The sequence below is a fragment of the Contarinia nasturtii genome, unplaced genomic scaffold (genome assembly GCF_009176525.2).
Source record: "Contarinia nasturtii isolate CC-2019 unplaced genomic scaffold, AAFC_CNas_1.1 Cnas_scaffold_1964, whole genome shotgun sequence".
Lineage (NCBI taxonomy): Eukaryota > Metazoa > Arthropoda > Insecta > Diptera > Cecidomyiidae > Contarinia > Contarinia nasturtii.
In genome coordinates this window covers 514,584-530,952 of record NW_022199294.1, presented here as the reverse complement: position 1 = coordinate 530,952, position 16,369 = coordinate 514,584, and the positions used below count along the sequence as shown (strand labels likewise).

The 16,369-nt window shown below is 34.6% G+C and overlaps 1 protein-coding gene across 1 annotated transcript; it reads right to left on the bottom strand.

Moving 5' to 3' along the window:
- Positions 1-2,250: 2,250 nt before the first annotated feature.
- On the bottom strand, positions 2,251-9,587 carry LOC116347593. Its single transcript, XM_031778253.1, has 12 exons — positions 8,046-9,587; positions 7,535-7,976; positions 7,036-7,475; positions 6,059-6,972; positions 5,825-5,982; positions 5,505-5,752; positions 5,300-5,434; positions 4,980-5,234; positions 4,442-4,918; positions 3,848-4,372; positions 3,537-3,773; positions 2,251-3,469 (listed from the first exon to the last, which is right to left on the bottom strand). Exons 1-12 carry the CDS (start codon positions 9,132-9,134, stop codon positions 2,375-2,377), a joined length of 6,015 nt encoding a protein of 2,004 aa, XP_031634113.1. The 5' UTR covers positions 9,135-9,587; the 3' UTR covers positions 2,251-2,374.
- Between the last annotated feature and the right edge of the window lie 6,782 nt (positions 9,588-16,369).

Sequence of the window (16,369 nt, the reverse complement as noted above, 5' to 3'; positions counted from 1 at the left end):
CAAAAATGTCAAAATCGAACCACTCTACTGTTCAAACCAAACATGAATTGATTATCATCATTGATTCAATTGAATTGACTTCAATTTTTGTTCTGATAGTCAAATTGTGAGGTCTAATTTTGGGCAAATGTATTAAGATTATGAAGCTATGATCCTCAGGCCAAAATTATGCAGAAATGATGCTTGAAATGGTGTCTTTCATGTCAGTTAGATTTGTAGTGACGCACAATGTTCTATTATTATAATTTTTTTTACACATGAACCCCCCTTGTCGGCAGTCGAAAATTCTTTGGATTTGCTAGGGATTTTCGCAAAAAAAGTGAAGACCTTTTTTTTCGATTTGCTAGGAATTTTCGTCAAAAAAGTATTTTCCTTTTTTTGTTCTTCAAGTTTTTGAAGTGTGGAGAGAAAGGTTTAAATTTGCTGGGGTTTTTCGCGACAAAAAATGACTTGATTTTCTAGGGTTTTTTGAGTGACCGCTTGAATGGAAAATTTTAAATGTGACAGTAGAAACTTTGAAACTTTAAGAATAAAAAAGTAGGCTGAAAGAATGTAATCAGCAAGAAAAAAAATGTGTTTCGTGTGGCTTTACAACGATTTGTGTGCATAGTTACCGAGTATCACTTGCGTTGTATATTGACAATGTATTTGAACGCGACTCGATTTAAGAAGCGCCATCTCTTTCACGCCAGGTTCTCATATATTTTTTTCTTGCAAATAAAATTGCAAAATTGTATAAATTGAATAAGTTTTGCAATAATAATAACGAAAATAATTAATAGAATTTATAATAAATAAAAAAAATTGAAAAAAACACACAAATATTTTATATTATATGATAGGTGGCTTTGCCTTGTAGACCATGTAGAGATGGTTACGTGGAGAAAATATGTATTTGTCAAACATTGATATCTGTCAAAAGAAACAACGTAAACAACACGAAGTGAAGCTATTCTGGTGAATCATATAATATAAAATATTTGTGTGTTTTTTCAATTTTTTTATTTATTATAAATTCTATTAATTATTTTCGTTAATATTATTGCAAAACTTATTCAATTTATACAATTTTGCAAGAAAAAAATATTTGCAAGAAAAAAATATATGAGAACCTGGCGTGAAAGAGATGGCGCTTCTTAAATCGAGTCGCGTTGAAAGCCGACTGTAAGTGATACTCGATAGTTACCGTAATATGACCATAGTATAGTGGATTAGTGTATGCGCTAAGAGGCGTATGGTCTTGAGATCGGCTCCGTCCAATTTTTTTATCATCTTACAGTTATTATGCACACGAATCGTTGTAATGCCACACGAAACACATTTTTTTCTTGCTGTTTACATTCTTTCAGCTTTTTTTTTATTCTTAAAGTTTCAAAGTTTCTACTGTCACATTTCAAATTTTCCATTGATATTGTCGTAAATAATGGTTTCATTGTATTCAAACATATTTTCAATGCGGTACACATTTGAACATAAAAGCCCCTAGAGAGTCTAGGTGCCACAGTAACCGTATGAAAAAACAGCTATTTCTTTTTTTTATAATAATAATTATACCATTACCTACTTACCTTATCTACTTTAGAATATTCTCTTTGGCATTTTTGAATATGGTATTGTATCGTACACAGCATTAAAAGCTGTCCGTCGGGTTAGCCCAACTGTATAAAATTCAAAAATAAAAACCAAGTTACGAATTAATTTAATTAACATCATTTATTTGTCTATATTACCATCATTAGTTTTAATTTTCTAATTTTTAGATGCAAATAAAACAATATAAATAAAGATAATATGTGGTTTTTTTGGTGTAAAATAATCGTGCAAGGTTCGATTTCGGAGTCAAGTTCAGTGTTGTATTTTCATAATGAAGAAATGGTGGATAGGTTCAGAGTAATCGATAAACCAATTTTAATTTACACACAATTAAGTTTACACTTCCATTTGTTCTATTGCATGAAAATCACTTAACCTCTTGCACTCTTTTTTTCTAATCGATGAGTATTTTCAAATGAAAACGAAAATTGTCTCAAGGCTGATTTGATTGGCTTTGTAAAATTTTGATTGATTTGTATTGCATCAAAATGATTTCAAGAGAATACAGTTCTTTTTCTTACCTAACGTAACATAATGAATGAATAAAATAACATATGAAATTAAATACCAAAAATTATCACACCAAATTTGACCACAAATTGGAAAGGTATTCAAAGAAAATGACATTTGAGAAAAAAATAAATTATTTATCCACAAATTAAAAAAAAAAAAACAAATCCAATACTAAAAACAAAAACTCAGCTGGGATTTTGTTTGCCAAAGAAATCCGAAAAGTAACAATAAATCTTTCGAGTAACTGTCAATACTGTATTGAACAGCCTCAATTCAGCTCCTTATCGAATTCGATTAATCTTTGGCAAATGATTGCTTTGAATGACGTTGAAACGTGCTTAAACAGTATATCAAAATCAAGCTGTGAATCATTTTCGTTTTGATCAGTTTGATTTGATGGTTCGCCTGTGGTAGCCGAGTCCTCTTCATCTGCCGTACTTATGCTTCCATCGTACAGATTCCGTGGATTTTCCTCGGTTATACAATCACCGAATAAATGGCTGTATTTTTGTTGAAGTTGTCGCTCCAATTCAGTGTTATTGTTGGTAAAAAAGAGCACATATGCCAAACCGAACAAATAATGGTCGATGTTATTTAAAAAGTACTCTTCCAACGGTTTTAGGGACAACGAATTTTCAATGAAATACATGAACACGCCATGAATCAAATATTTCAAATCGGTACGGTGGATGGGCACAATGTTTGCGTCTTTTGTAAAATATTCGAACAATTTTATCACGTAACTGGTTAACATCATGTTGTCTAACTCAAAATCGTCTTGACTTTGATGCATCGCAATGGTATCTTTGGCGGCCGCCAAGCACAATGAAAATGCCTCCTTTACATAGTAGTTCAACATCAGGATGCGTACCTTGAACTCGTTCAATGCGGTGAAACCGAGAATTTTATGCGCATCGTAGATTCCATGCAGAATGAAGAGACAATAGTGTATGAATTCACTATTTACTTCGTGATGACGTGCAGTTGATGTCGATGGTTTTGCATTGGTCGATGGGGAGATTTTCATCGATGAAATTTGCTGAGTCAATGGGTTGACCGAGTTTTCACCTTCAGACGATATACTGTTGTAATCGAAATTCTCGCTCGATGGGCTGGTGTCAAGAAAGCCTGGCTTACGAAATATCTCACGTGATATGTACTCGGGTCGATATTTCGGAATACTTTTCAGGTAACGCACTGCATCGTAATTCATGCGGATTTTGGGTCGCGGCAACGGAACCTCAATAGGTTGATCGATGCATTGGCTTGTATCAGGAAGTCGCACTATCCGCTTAGACACACGCAATCGCACCAATTTGCCGGTATAACCATTTCGATCGGGATGATTCATTTCACGACCACACTGGAAATCAATTATTGCGTTGATTAGTGTTTTTTGAATATTATTTTTTAGCATAGATTATACATACTTGTCCGACATTGTTGTTTCCAAAAGCCTTGACGGTGAAATTATCAGTCAATATTAGTGTAAAATCGGCTCCACAATCAATACAAATAATATTGTCATTTATTTCTAAAAGTGTTGGCTTTGTTAAATCACATCTCGTATTCTCTCGTCCAAGCTGCTTCTCCAAGTTTCGACCCCAAGTATACAGACTCTGTGATGCGTTTGTCAATAAAACATTGTGGTATAGGCCGCTTGAAACCTATGTCAAAGTGATGAGTGTTAGTTTTTCAATTGAAGACTCAAACAAAATGGTAATAAATCGATCGAAATTACCTGAATAATATCTCCAATAACATCAGATGTGTCAACTTGTTGCGGAAGAAAATGGTCCGTATACTCATCGTCCAAATAGTATTCACTGTTTATTTTTGATTCAGCATCAATTTCACCACTCTTTTCTGTTGTCTGTTTGCTTTCTGAACGTAAAAAATTTCTAATTCTATCTTGTAAATTGCTTGGATTTAATTTACTCGCTATCGATTTTGGCACATTGTCATTTGTTTCATTTTGTTCGAATGATTCAACATTTCCCATATGATTTGTGCTATTCGTATCAATATTGATTGTCTCCTGATTTAATGGTTCCTCATTTTGTACTTGATCTTTTAAGCCGTTTTCTTCAAGACCGTTCGTTTCTGCTGGATCCGTTGATTTCTCTGTATTTTCGTTTGACATTGCATTTTTCGTATCCTCAAACTTTTGAGCCATTCTCGCTCGTTTTCGTGATTGATTCATTAAGCGTATCAATTGCGGTGATGCTCCCCAGGTATAAACACGATTGCTTTTTGTAGTGACAAACTAAAGTCAAAGAGATGATTATGATAAATGAATGGGTCACATTGAAAATGAGAATTGAGTCGAACTTACATTTGCGAAAAATTTTGTATGAATTTGTGTGATAATCTCGTTGAATAAATCAATTCTAACGGGTGTTGAGCTCTTTAAACACTTTTGTGTGGGATTTTCTCTTTGATATTGTCCGGTTCCCAACTGACCAAATAGATTACAACCAAATACGTATACAGCTCTTTCCGATCCATTACCACACAGAACTAACGTATGTGCATGGCCCAAAGCTATTTGTTTCACCAGTTTTCCACTGAAGAATCGAACCATTTTTGGTCGATCCAATGCGAAAATATCACCATGACCCAGTTGGCCATAAATGCCCCAGCCCCAAGTGTATAGTTCACCATCGGCATAAACAGCATTGTGATATTGACCTGCTTCAATCAATGTGATATCCTTTCCATCGAATTCGGGCACAAGCATAGGCTGGAGTGCTTGCACATGTTGTTGTCCGATACCTAACTGCATATGCAAATTCGAACCCATCGCATATAGCTAAAAGAAAAACCAAATAATTTTAGTCTACGATTTTGCCAAATGTTTCACTTGTACTCACGCCATTATTTGTTAATATCAACGTATGTGCCTTGCCGCATTTTACAGCATGTACTTCTAATCCCATGTTCGAGATGAATTCCAAGCATCTTGGTGATGTTTCCGAAATCGAATCAGCAACTGAATTTGGTGCAGCCAGATTTAAGGCACAATTTACTCCATTCGAACCCCATAAGTAGCAAGAACCATCAATAATTGCCGCACAATGCGCAAATCCAGCCGATATATTTAGACCGTTATCAACTTTTATAGCAAACTGCAAAAGGCAAAAAAGGGGCATTATGAACAAATGACATTAAATAAATGAAAAAAAAAACATACCTGATTCTGTTCATGACGAACGCAAATAGCATTTAGACCATTTGTTGTTTCGTCTTTAGTGCACTTGAGTGTATACAGTTTTATGATTACAATCAAAAATGTTTCAATTAGATGCTTACAAAACTCGACCAACTTCTGAAAAGCCAAAGAAATGGACGGATTTAGAAAAGGATTACTTGAAATAATAGCGAAATTGGTTTCCCACCTTATTTATATCATTCGAATCGCTTTCGATGAAATTTGATGATAGCTGTGAAACTACCGGCCGGAAGACGGCTGTAAATGGATCCAATTGGTATCGAAGTCGCTCCAAAACTTGTTGATTGATTCGATCACATTTTGATTGAATACAATCAAAATAGTCCATTGCAATTGCTTGCAAGTAAATAATACATTCCATAAATATTGGGTCAGAGAGTTGATAAATAATTTCATTGATTTCAGTGTACCATCCTGAAATGAAAAATCGAGCATTTCAAACAATGATCAGAAGCTATGAACGGAGTTAAGGATTCAGATTCTTACCAAACTCTTGATTTGTTACACCAACTAAAGCACAAAATGCATCCATGTGTGCGCCCCGATTAAGTGCCAGAATTATTGTCGACGAATACAGTCCACTTTGAGCTAGAACTATGCTGCTCATATTTGTGTGATATCGCTTATTAACCACCAGAAAATTCCTAATCAAATCGAATTAAAAAAGCAATTTTTAACATAAGAGTTCATTTTTTTGCGAAAATATATCTCAAAACATACCACAACGACATCAGTTGTTTATCCCTGATGGCTTTTTCGGTGAGTGTCAATAGCAATAGATTTGATAAATGAAATTGTGATGAATTGGACATTTGTAAATCGGCCGGCGTTTCATCTTTTTCATACGAAAAATCGCTGCACAAAATACCACAATTTAATTCGTCTTTATGTTTTTTCGAATTTTTCGATCGGCCCGAATCCTTCCGTTCGCACTCGACATTCTTCGCCACATATTTGATGGTGTGATTTTTCGGATTGGCACTTTTCAAAACGTACACAATTTTCAAGGCCATGGCACAGAGATGCATCAGTGCACTGTTTTGTCCGAACATTGCTAGCTTCAACGCAGTTTTAACCGCTGGAATTTTCGATATGTTGTAAGTCAGCAGAGCTTGTGTCGTCTTGCCTTTTCTAAGTAAAACGTCACCGCTGTATTCAATGCATTGATTATAATCCAAATTGAAAACTTTGCAAAATTCTTCACACGCTTTCCATTGATTGGTTTTGACTAAATTCAAGAAGACGACATGTGGCATATTATTGAATTCAATCATATACAATGAACGATCGGTGACAACTAAACATTGATCCAGTTCGATTGTGGGAAAAATATGTTCCAGCACTGATTTATCATCGATGTCATAGAAGTCATTTTCCATCGTCACCGAGTCCTTGTGTTGCTTATCTTTGCTATAGTTTTCGGCGTAATTTTGTGTGGTGATTCTTGGTTGTTGGATGATTGGTCGTTCACCAATGTTTGTTGTGCCGATCGGCACTGGATGTTGACTATTTTCCGATGTCACTTCAATAAATGGTATGTGGGACGATGGCTGACTGCATGGAATTCTATGAATATCAATAATCTGCTCATCAGGAAATGGAAACACTCCCAGCATGGAAGACGAATTGAACTCCTATTTTAAATGAGGCACTTAATTAGTTAAGGAAAGAAAGGTTGAGAAAGTACGAATAATTACCGAATCCTCTCCAATGCGAAGAACTGACGACGTACAACCGATGACACCGATTGCATTCACAAATGAATCGCATGTTTTGATTGGCGATGGAACTTCTTTGTTTTCATATTCTTCCTCAGGTTGGTCTGTGTTATTTTCACTTTCATCGCCGGTCACTTCGTCAAAATTTTTTCGAATTTTTTGTGTTGTATACATGATGTTTGGTGTTAATAAAACATTCGAACAGTCTTTCGGTATTTTATACAAATACAGTGGAATCAAACTGATATCCATGCTGTGCACCGACAATGTGTCCGAATATGAATGAAGTGCGCTTAATAAGTGCGTATTTCTTAAAAATTGTGCAATGAAAAATGGTCCAGTTTTTGTGGTTAAAATCTCTGGAACAAAGGTTGGCATGTGCATTGTTGCTAAGTGTGTTGCATTGTGACGACTTCGGTCTAAGAAAGAAAAGAACATTTAATCAAGTGTTGGAGATGTTTGAAAATGACGTTTGTACCTCGTTCATTTGATTTGATCTTATTTTCAATCAATTTCAGTTTGAGTGCGCCAATTTTTTTCGCTCCCAAATCTCGTAGCGATGCTAATCGAGCTCGTGCGGCTGGAAATATTCCACTAGCTTGTATCATATCGGAACCTGATCCGGTTGCCATTAAAGCTTCTTCAGCGCTGCTTACATGTGTAAAACCATCCTTTGTACCATCCAAGTCAGTCATTTCGCTATCAGTTGCTTCCTCGATTTGATTCGGAGACATCGGAACCGGTATCACGAATTGCCAATCTTGATCCGATGATTTGGATTTCATCGTCGAACTGTCCGGCGTATGAATACTATTACTTTGATAATCTGATGACGTTTTTTGAATCTCATCCGGAAAGGTGTAACCAATTGAATTTTGTTCCAGCAATAATTTCCATTGTTCATTTGACGTCGCCGTAATCTAAAATTTCGAGTACAAACAAAGAGTTTAAAATGTGATAGAACTATAAAGATAGAATGAAACACCTACCAACAATGATACACTCTTAACGATTGTGTCTCGGCAAATGGTCATTTGTGCAATGCCGCCGCTTTTGATTTCGATTGATGTGTTCGCTATGAAAGGGCAATTTGGCGCCAGTCCAACAACGCAAATTGAACCGTCCGAATAACCGATAATAGCTCTATGTTGATGCTTTTGTTCGTCATGCCGTGATGTGCTCCACCATACAACCGATAGAGGAAACGGACAAACATTATCCGATTTTGATTCAGCGTTCATTTGATTGTCAATAATTTCGTGAACATGTTTCTCACAACCATCGGGACTTTTTTCAGCAATACTTATCGCTTCGCTATTCTGTTCGCCGCTCGACTGCATGTTGTCTGTATAGCTTGATCCGCTGATTCGCTTAAGATCGCTGACAGGCATATAAAATGATTGATACACATTGTTGGATAAAACCAGCTCATTGATTTGTTCGGGTGAGTATTTATCCTCTGCATCGATATCGGTCGAATCATTTTGATTGGTTGCTCTTTGACCATTTGCATTTTTATTTAAATTATTTGGACATGTTTTCGAATTTGAGCATTCATGCGGCCCAGAAAATGGTACAATAAACGATGTAATTTCATCGGATCGAAATGGCCAGTAAAAATTCTCCAGCTCCTGAGATGTCGTTGTCTTCAAACCAAATTCTGGATTTATTATCCATAGAATCGGTACAATGTGAAGTGTATTGTCATAGCACACAACCAACAAATGACGGCCACTTGGATCAAAACAAATGTCCTGTATCGTTCGGTTTGTTTTTTGAAACCATACGATTAATTTCCAACTGGCTGCATTGCTAAAACTATCGAAATCCCGACTAAACGGCAACGGTTGAGCATCAATTGCAGGCAATTCGTCATCGTCACCGTATCGTTTATTCAAGAATTTGGATAAATTATGTTCGCCATAGTAACGAAATCGTACCAAAATCTCATTTGTTTCACCAACCAAACACAAAATTTGCACGAAATTACGATGATTGTCGACAAAGGCGGATTTTTTTGACTGAAAATTTGTTAAAATTTGTCGCAAATGAAAAATCTTTGCCTCACTCAGTGACATGTTTTCATAACCATTAACAACCCAATGTTGTATAATTCTTTTTGTCTAATATCCCTTAATCGATTTGCACGTTTTGACACATTTATTTGTTTTTCGTTTTGTTTTCAAACCAAAATACCAATTTCTACGATGCGAACGTAGACACTGTTGAACTTGAACAATTATAATTGCAATGAACGAAATTCAATTCGTATTTCGGTGTCACGAAAATATGAATACATAAGCTGAAATTCACGTTCTAAATAGCGTTTTTGGTGCAGTTAAGCGAAGAAAATTTGCTCTAATTTTGTTTGAACGTTCATCAGATAAATGCAATGACATTGTAAATAAACCACATGTGGAACAAACACTTTTTCACTTGGTTTCATTATTGTCGTAGAAAATTTTCTCAGGAAATCTATTTTTATCGCTATGTTTTTGCACGAAGAATGAAAAGAGTTTGCGATTTTTCCATGTGTGTGTACATATTGTTTAAGATTTCACAAAGAGTCTAGCAGAGCTGTCACTTCACCAACTGTCATTGTCAATTGGTAGAATGTAACTTGGCTACCAAACACAACTGTCACATTTCGATTGGGAGGGCCAGTTTGAATGTATTTTTGTTTTAAATTTAAAATCAATCTTCATGGTTTTATTTTTGAAAATATTTTGAAAATTTATTGAAAATACCATTTAGTTCTTTGTTGAGAATTCATTTTTCTAATAATTTCCATTTTAAAAAACATTTTTGATTGTTTCGCAGAGGAGGGGAAATCCTCAAAAAGCACTCAACTACGTACATTTGTGAACGATGAAAACTACGCGCCATTTCCCCTCCAAACGATTCCACTGAGTCGTTGACTGAAAATGTTTGAAAAATATTATTTTGCTTCACAGAAAACATGCCGTTGAAGTAGGAAAGTTGGAAAAATATGCACGAATAATTTTGCCCACATAAAATCAGAGATATCTGATACATTACATTCGAATTAGACTTTTTTGTAAACACCACATTGTCTTTCGGGTAAAAGATGCTTGCGATCAGGAGTTCCTTTTTTTGAATGTGTGATTGTCTCATGGTATCGTACCGGAGATGAAGATTTTTGATAATTTCCGGAAGAAGCCGTTCGGATAAACATCATCAATTTTGCGTGCGTAGTAAATTTATCGATTTTCACGCCAGCAGAAAAACGAGTGAGTTCGTTCAAACGTCAGTTTTCAACACCTCCTCAACAACCTTTGGAAAAAGCGTGCAACCAATGCAATCCACTTCATTTTCAAATACGAATATTATTGAATTTTGAGTTGCTGGACCAAAATCGATGAAATAATGAACAGAAAGTATCAGTCGAAGTAAAAAATAGACTGAACACAAATCATAACCGCAAAAGAAAACACGAAAACAAATGATAAACATCTTAATGGGAGGTTTATAATGAGGTGATGGGTCTTATCGCTTGTTCTGTCTTGTTTGTACAACGAAAAAACTCATAATGTTATGATTCTTGTGTGCGCCGTCTTACCTCTCTATGTAACTGTTGAGCAGATCATTCAATCGTTCGCACTTGTTTTGAAGGTAAGACTGAGCACATTGAGTTTTGTTCAGAAATTACATAAAATCTAGAAAATTACACTCATAAATTCGATTTTTGTCCGCTTTTTTCGCTTCACATTCTATTTCTTTGCCAAGAGGAATGACAACAATAACAAAAAACATGAATTATAAAACTTTTCCCATTTTCCTGAAACTTTTTTTTTATTTTTCAATTTCATTCGTTCCACTTATATTTTTTTCTCTTTTAAAACGACCGAAAAACCATAAGTACAAGTGCCTTATATTTTGTGAGTGCGGCTAATTAAATGAAACAAGGAAATGAGCAAAAATCTAACATAACGACAATAAATGCCATTTTCAAGCGTATGGAAATTAAAAGCGTAGGGTCTGTTTTTGGCATTTTCACACATTCCATCATTTCTGTTTTCATTAAATGCAATTTCATTTGAATATTTATTCGATTTTTCACTTTGGCTCTTCAGTAAAAAGACATTTCAAGCTGTAATTTGAACCGTAATTCAATGAGGTAGAGATTTAATGATAAATTCAGAACATTCAACCATTTGATGATCAACTTTTGAATGAAAATTGAGTATGCATATAGTAAAAAATTGATTGATACAAATGCTCAACGAGCATTCACTTTAACCAATTAGTACATGTATGAAAATTACCGAAAAAAATATTTTCATATTTTTATTTTTTGTTCAGTTCAATTTGTTTCAATAATACAATTAACATAAATTTATTTATTTAATCGATGCGATAGCAAATGTTGGTGATACGCTTCATCCAAATTATCTACTTTTGATCTCATGAATAAATATTGAACTCATATTATGAATATAAATTGATATTCTCTGTAGGTCTTTTAGCCACTTAAGTGCTGAAGTTCCGATCGACGGTAATGTACGGTAATGTAGACGGTAGTTTGAACGCCAAACCTCATTAGTAGTGTATTCACAAATTGATAAAACATCACACAAGGAGATTCGTTTGTTGTCATAGATTTTAATTTTTTTACACCATAGATTTTACATTGACAGACAGAAGCACGTGACACTTTTGCGCCTTCTGCGGAAACCCAATCAGATTCACAATCATCTATCACAGCATCATCAAGTGTTCACGTGTGCGGCAAACAAAATTGTAATTTGATATTTTCAAGGGTCGTTGCATTACTTTCGACGTTTATTCACCGCCTTGATTGTATAATCATAGTTTTTGTAAAGATATCTTCCACATCAAACAGTGTGTGTGTATTTGAGTCGACAATTAGTAATCATGTGTGGTCTTTTTATTCGTTTGCTGATCAATTTAGTTTGTGAGATAAATAAATAATCATGAAAAAATTTAATAAACAATTTTGTAAAATCGTCAAAAGTCATTATTAAATTGTTTTTCAAATGAAACGTCAAGTTTTCAGCATATAATATCATCGAAATGGTCAGGATCGTCAATAAAAATGTTCCATGAGAACTAATAAAATCGAATATCGGTGAGAAAACAACATGAATGTCATACGAATGAAAAGACAAAAATTCACACATAAATTTTAATCAATGAAATGCAATACATATTCAAAAATATATCTATTCGATTTGATGTGAAAACCTATTTGCTCTATGTGAATGAGAAAAAAACTCGAATCTTTTGTTCTTCGTATAAATGCTTTCGGTGTGCATGCGAAGGCGAAAATAAAATTGGAAATTTAATGAGAATGAAAAAGCAGCAAGTATTTGGTCAAAGGACGAAGAGAACAGATTAAAGTCAGAACAAGAAACAAAAAAGATGAGTACTTTATTCATTGGCTCGTCAATTTTCGCTTCAAGATTATCTTAATGTTGTGTTAGTTCAAATATGAAAACTTAATAAACTGTAATGAAACTGCATCGAGACAAGAAGAAAAAAAACGAGCAACTCCTGATTGGAATTCATAACATGATAAGAAAAAATGAAGAGGATGAAGAGATGCGAGTGATTGGATGCGATCCGTACTGAGTTGATTGGCAAATGCATAGCCTAACGGCGATTCACGGGTTACATGTAATGTAAGCAGAAAATTCTTCACAATTTTTTGTGTGTGTGCGCGATCTTTATTAGCATTTTCGTGAGAGAATATAACTTTTTATTTTTGGTCAACTGGCAAAATATCGAAGCGTATGCAAAAGTTTGGCCGATACAATTTGTTTCAATTTAAATGTGTCTTATCTGCAGCAGTATTTGTGTAAGACGCTTGTTTCGATTTTATCGAAATGAGTTAAAAGTCGTTATTTTTTGACAAGGCATATGCATCCAATCTTCAAACGGATTTCATATCTCTCTCGGAACATTAAACGTTGGTCGACATTGTCGAATACTTTTTTTTAAATACATGAATTTAATTACACGGTTTCAAACAAAGGCCAAATTGAATGGCGACTGATGCATTCTATGCTGAGAAGCGAAATTGAAGTTTTTTAAGCACTTTTGATCGATAGAATGATGCCAATTTTCACCTTGTTTAATCAATCAACAAGCGTTTCATCTTTTCTTTAGTTTAAGGATATATCTAGAGTTGTATCTCTTAGAGAGTCGATGGTTTTATCCCTCAATTCCTCGATTTATATTTGGAAAAGGTGCAAAACGCGATATGAACATATTTTGGGCGCAATGTGCACTTTAATGGACAAGAGTAGTGAATAAAAATGAAGCTGATTACAAATTGGTATGGCTTTGGCTCTATCAATGCATTCAACAATTTGATTCGTTTTTTTCTCTCTCTCTTGGTGTTGTGTAGTTGTTTTAATATTTTGTAAACTCGTGATAAAATGCATATATAATTTAAATGTGTTTCATACACGAGAAAATCATTTTGCATTCGGGTTTCTGTGGTGTGTTCATAATTTCAAATGCGCTAACGATTCACTTCAGGCTAGAGGGCGTGTGCAAAACATTATGGCCACAAAAGAGCAATATGAATTTATACAACAAAAAAAATGAGAAAATGAAGAAAGAAAGGAAAAAAACCTCATAATAATAATAATAACGATTTCAGTATGGGAAAAACAGCCTGCGACCGCAAACGAATAACCTGTACATGCTCAACAGAAAAGGAAAATCAAACCAAAAGAACGTTACAAATAATCAAATCGACGATAGGCTGATACTTATGCGATACACCAACAACGACATAGCTCAAAGTATTTTCTCTTTTTTTTCCACAATTATTGCGATACGAGTTTTCTCCTCTCAAAATCGAAACAACAAACAACGAACAGAAAGACACAGAGGGAGGAGAGAGAGAGAACGTCAACGAAGTGCACATACATTTGAACGGAATGCATTTTAATGCGAGAAGTATTATAAACTTTGGAAAATTTAATCGATATTTGAGCGAACAGCCATCAAATTTGTACACATTTATTTATACTATATGTATATACTTAAGCGGCACAATTTATACAATGGGTTAAGGCAAGTAGTGAACACACGGCACATTTTGTTGGGCCATACACATTTTAATATATATGTATATTTTCATACAAAATCCAGTATCGACACAAAAACCAATGTAATGTTATAGGTTGTTGTTTTTTTTTGTTTCTGCATATGTGCAAGTCTTTTAATACCCTGCACCGCAAATGGCTAGGAACGTATCGATAAAATTATACGTTTTGAACTGTTGGTATGGGCGATCGCAATATTTTGATTTGTGTGTATTGCTGGAGCTACGCCACACGACAGTCGGGGTGATAGAATGAAATATGCGAAATTTTTTACTAGTTTCAAGTCACCGGCACATATAATTGTATTGTAAAAAATAGATTTCAACCATATTGAAGCGCAAAACGAACACAACAATGGAAAAATAAGCAACGCTATTGTTGTTTAACATTTTTCTATCATATTTTTGCGCCGACTGAAAGAGTGAGAAAGACTTACCATTTGAATATTTTTCGACTTTATCAAAATGACCAATTAGTAATATTTCAATGATTTGCGCACAGCAAGAAAGTCTTCGATATGAATCTTTCATTTATGTCTAATTTGAGGCTCTTTAAACACTTGAAATATACCTATCTCTCCCTCTCTCTCTGCAAAATCATTGCTTCTATGTGACTGAAGGTCAAAATTCAGCATAAAATCTCAATAATAATACAGTAATAATGATCGTAACATCGTGTCTGGTGCATTTCATGTTTAATTATCGCCTGGGTCGAGTCGATGATTATAATAAAAAGTGTTTAACCGTCGATTTTATTCTAGCTATAGCAAACTTGCGTGAAATCACTTTTATGGATTTTATCCATTAAAGAAAAAAAAACAATTCGGAATGTTGTCATGAAACTCGAATCGCTCGCCACAATTCAATCATCTGTGTTCTAGCTGCTCATAATCAAAGAAGAAACAAAAACAATATAGTTGATTTTTTTCCCTCTTCAGTTTTAATCAAAATGCATCATGTATTTAATAATAGCCGTGGTTATTATTACAAAATATTAATATATATTGTGTGTGCATGGTATGCGGTGCACCGGTGTGCCGAGGTTTTGTCAAAAAAAAAACCGAAGAGAGAAATAAATCGGCTCACGATATTAGTCTCTAGGTCGAAATACATGCATGCATCTTCGCGTTTAAATGAAGTGCATTTATTTTCACAAGAACATGGCAAAAAAAAACGAAAAAAAAAATTATTCCAACAATAAAAAGATGATACATTCAAACTCCGCCTTGTTATTGAATCTACAACCAGAACGTGTGCAACGTCGTTTCGCGCGCGTAATGGATTTTTCTGTTCTTGCTCATTTCATTTTTGTTCACATTATTATTATCGTCAGCTTTACTTATTTACTCCGATTTATGCCTCGTGGTTCATTTTATTTATGCATTTTTTTTTCGTTCATTCTTTCTCGCTTTGAAATTTCGCCTTATTCGCGGAGCGAGTGTTCATTTGCAATTCAATTCCAAGATTCCGTGTATGTGTGTGTGCAAAACATATTCGGTGAGCGTGAGCGCCCAAATCAATCGAACGATCCATTACCTTGTTTAATGTGATTATTGTACTGTATATGTGAGTCGATTTGGCAAGTGAACACAAAACGGAGCAATACAAAAACATCAAAATAAAAAAAGAAAGAGAATTCCGATTCGAAAGCGCATCGGATGTATACCGATCACAACTAAATCGAACGGCATCGTATATGGCATGTAAAATAAAATGTGGCAAATCTTAGACGCGGATAAGACTCCTTTTGGACATACCATGGCAGTTAAATTTTCACTATCCGTAAATGCACTGCCAGAATATAAATAATAATTTTAAATATATGAGAAATGGCGGGTCTTGATTAAAATACAAAAATAACCGATAAACATTTCCTTCATTTTCGCGCTTAATTCTTGTTAAACCATTAACTTTATGGCCAATGCAATTTACAAAACCAGCGAATTGAAGCAAATTATTACAGTCGTAATAGAGGTAAATATATTGAAAGCGAACAGATATTGAGCGTCGATTGACGCCCGATTACAATTGTTCACAATCACTTTGGGTGCTATATCGAAATGCTGCCTTTTCTCTTGTTGTTGTTGCTGGTGGTGGTGGTGCTGTGGCGGTTTCTTCACTCTTCTTATGTGGTGTGAAATGCCAATTTGAAAATTAAGCTGCCTCATTGCGATTTATCGAATGGATTCACATTTATTACACTTGGAAATAATG

Bases quoted from the DNA above. Each gene is read 5' to 3' on its own strand.
- LOC116347593 (XM_031778253.1), bottom strand. From the start codon at position 9,134: ATGTCACTGAGTGAGGCAAAGATTTTTCATTTGCGACAAATTTTAACA. The intron at 5,235-5,299 runs GTATGTTTTTTT...TGCCTTTTGCAG, and splicing joins TTCGTCATGAACAGAATCAG to TTTGCTATAAAAGTTGATAA. The intron at 4,919-4,979 runs GTGAGTACAAGT...TTTTTCTTTTAG, and splicing joins TGATATTAACAAATAATGGC to CTATATGCGATGGGTTCGAA.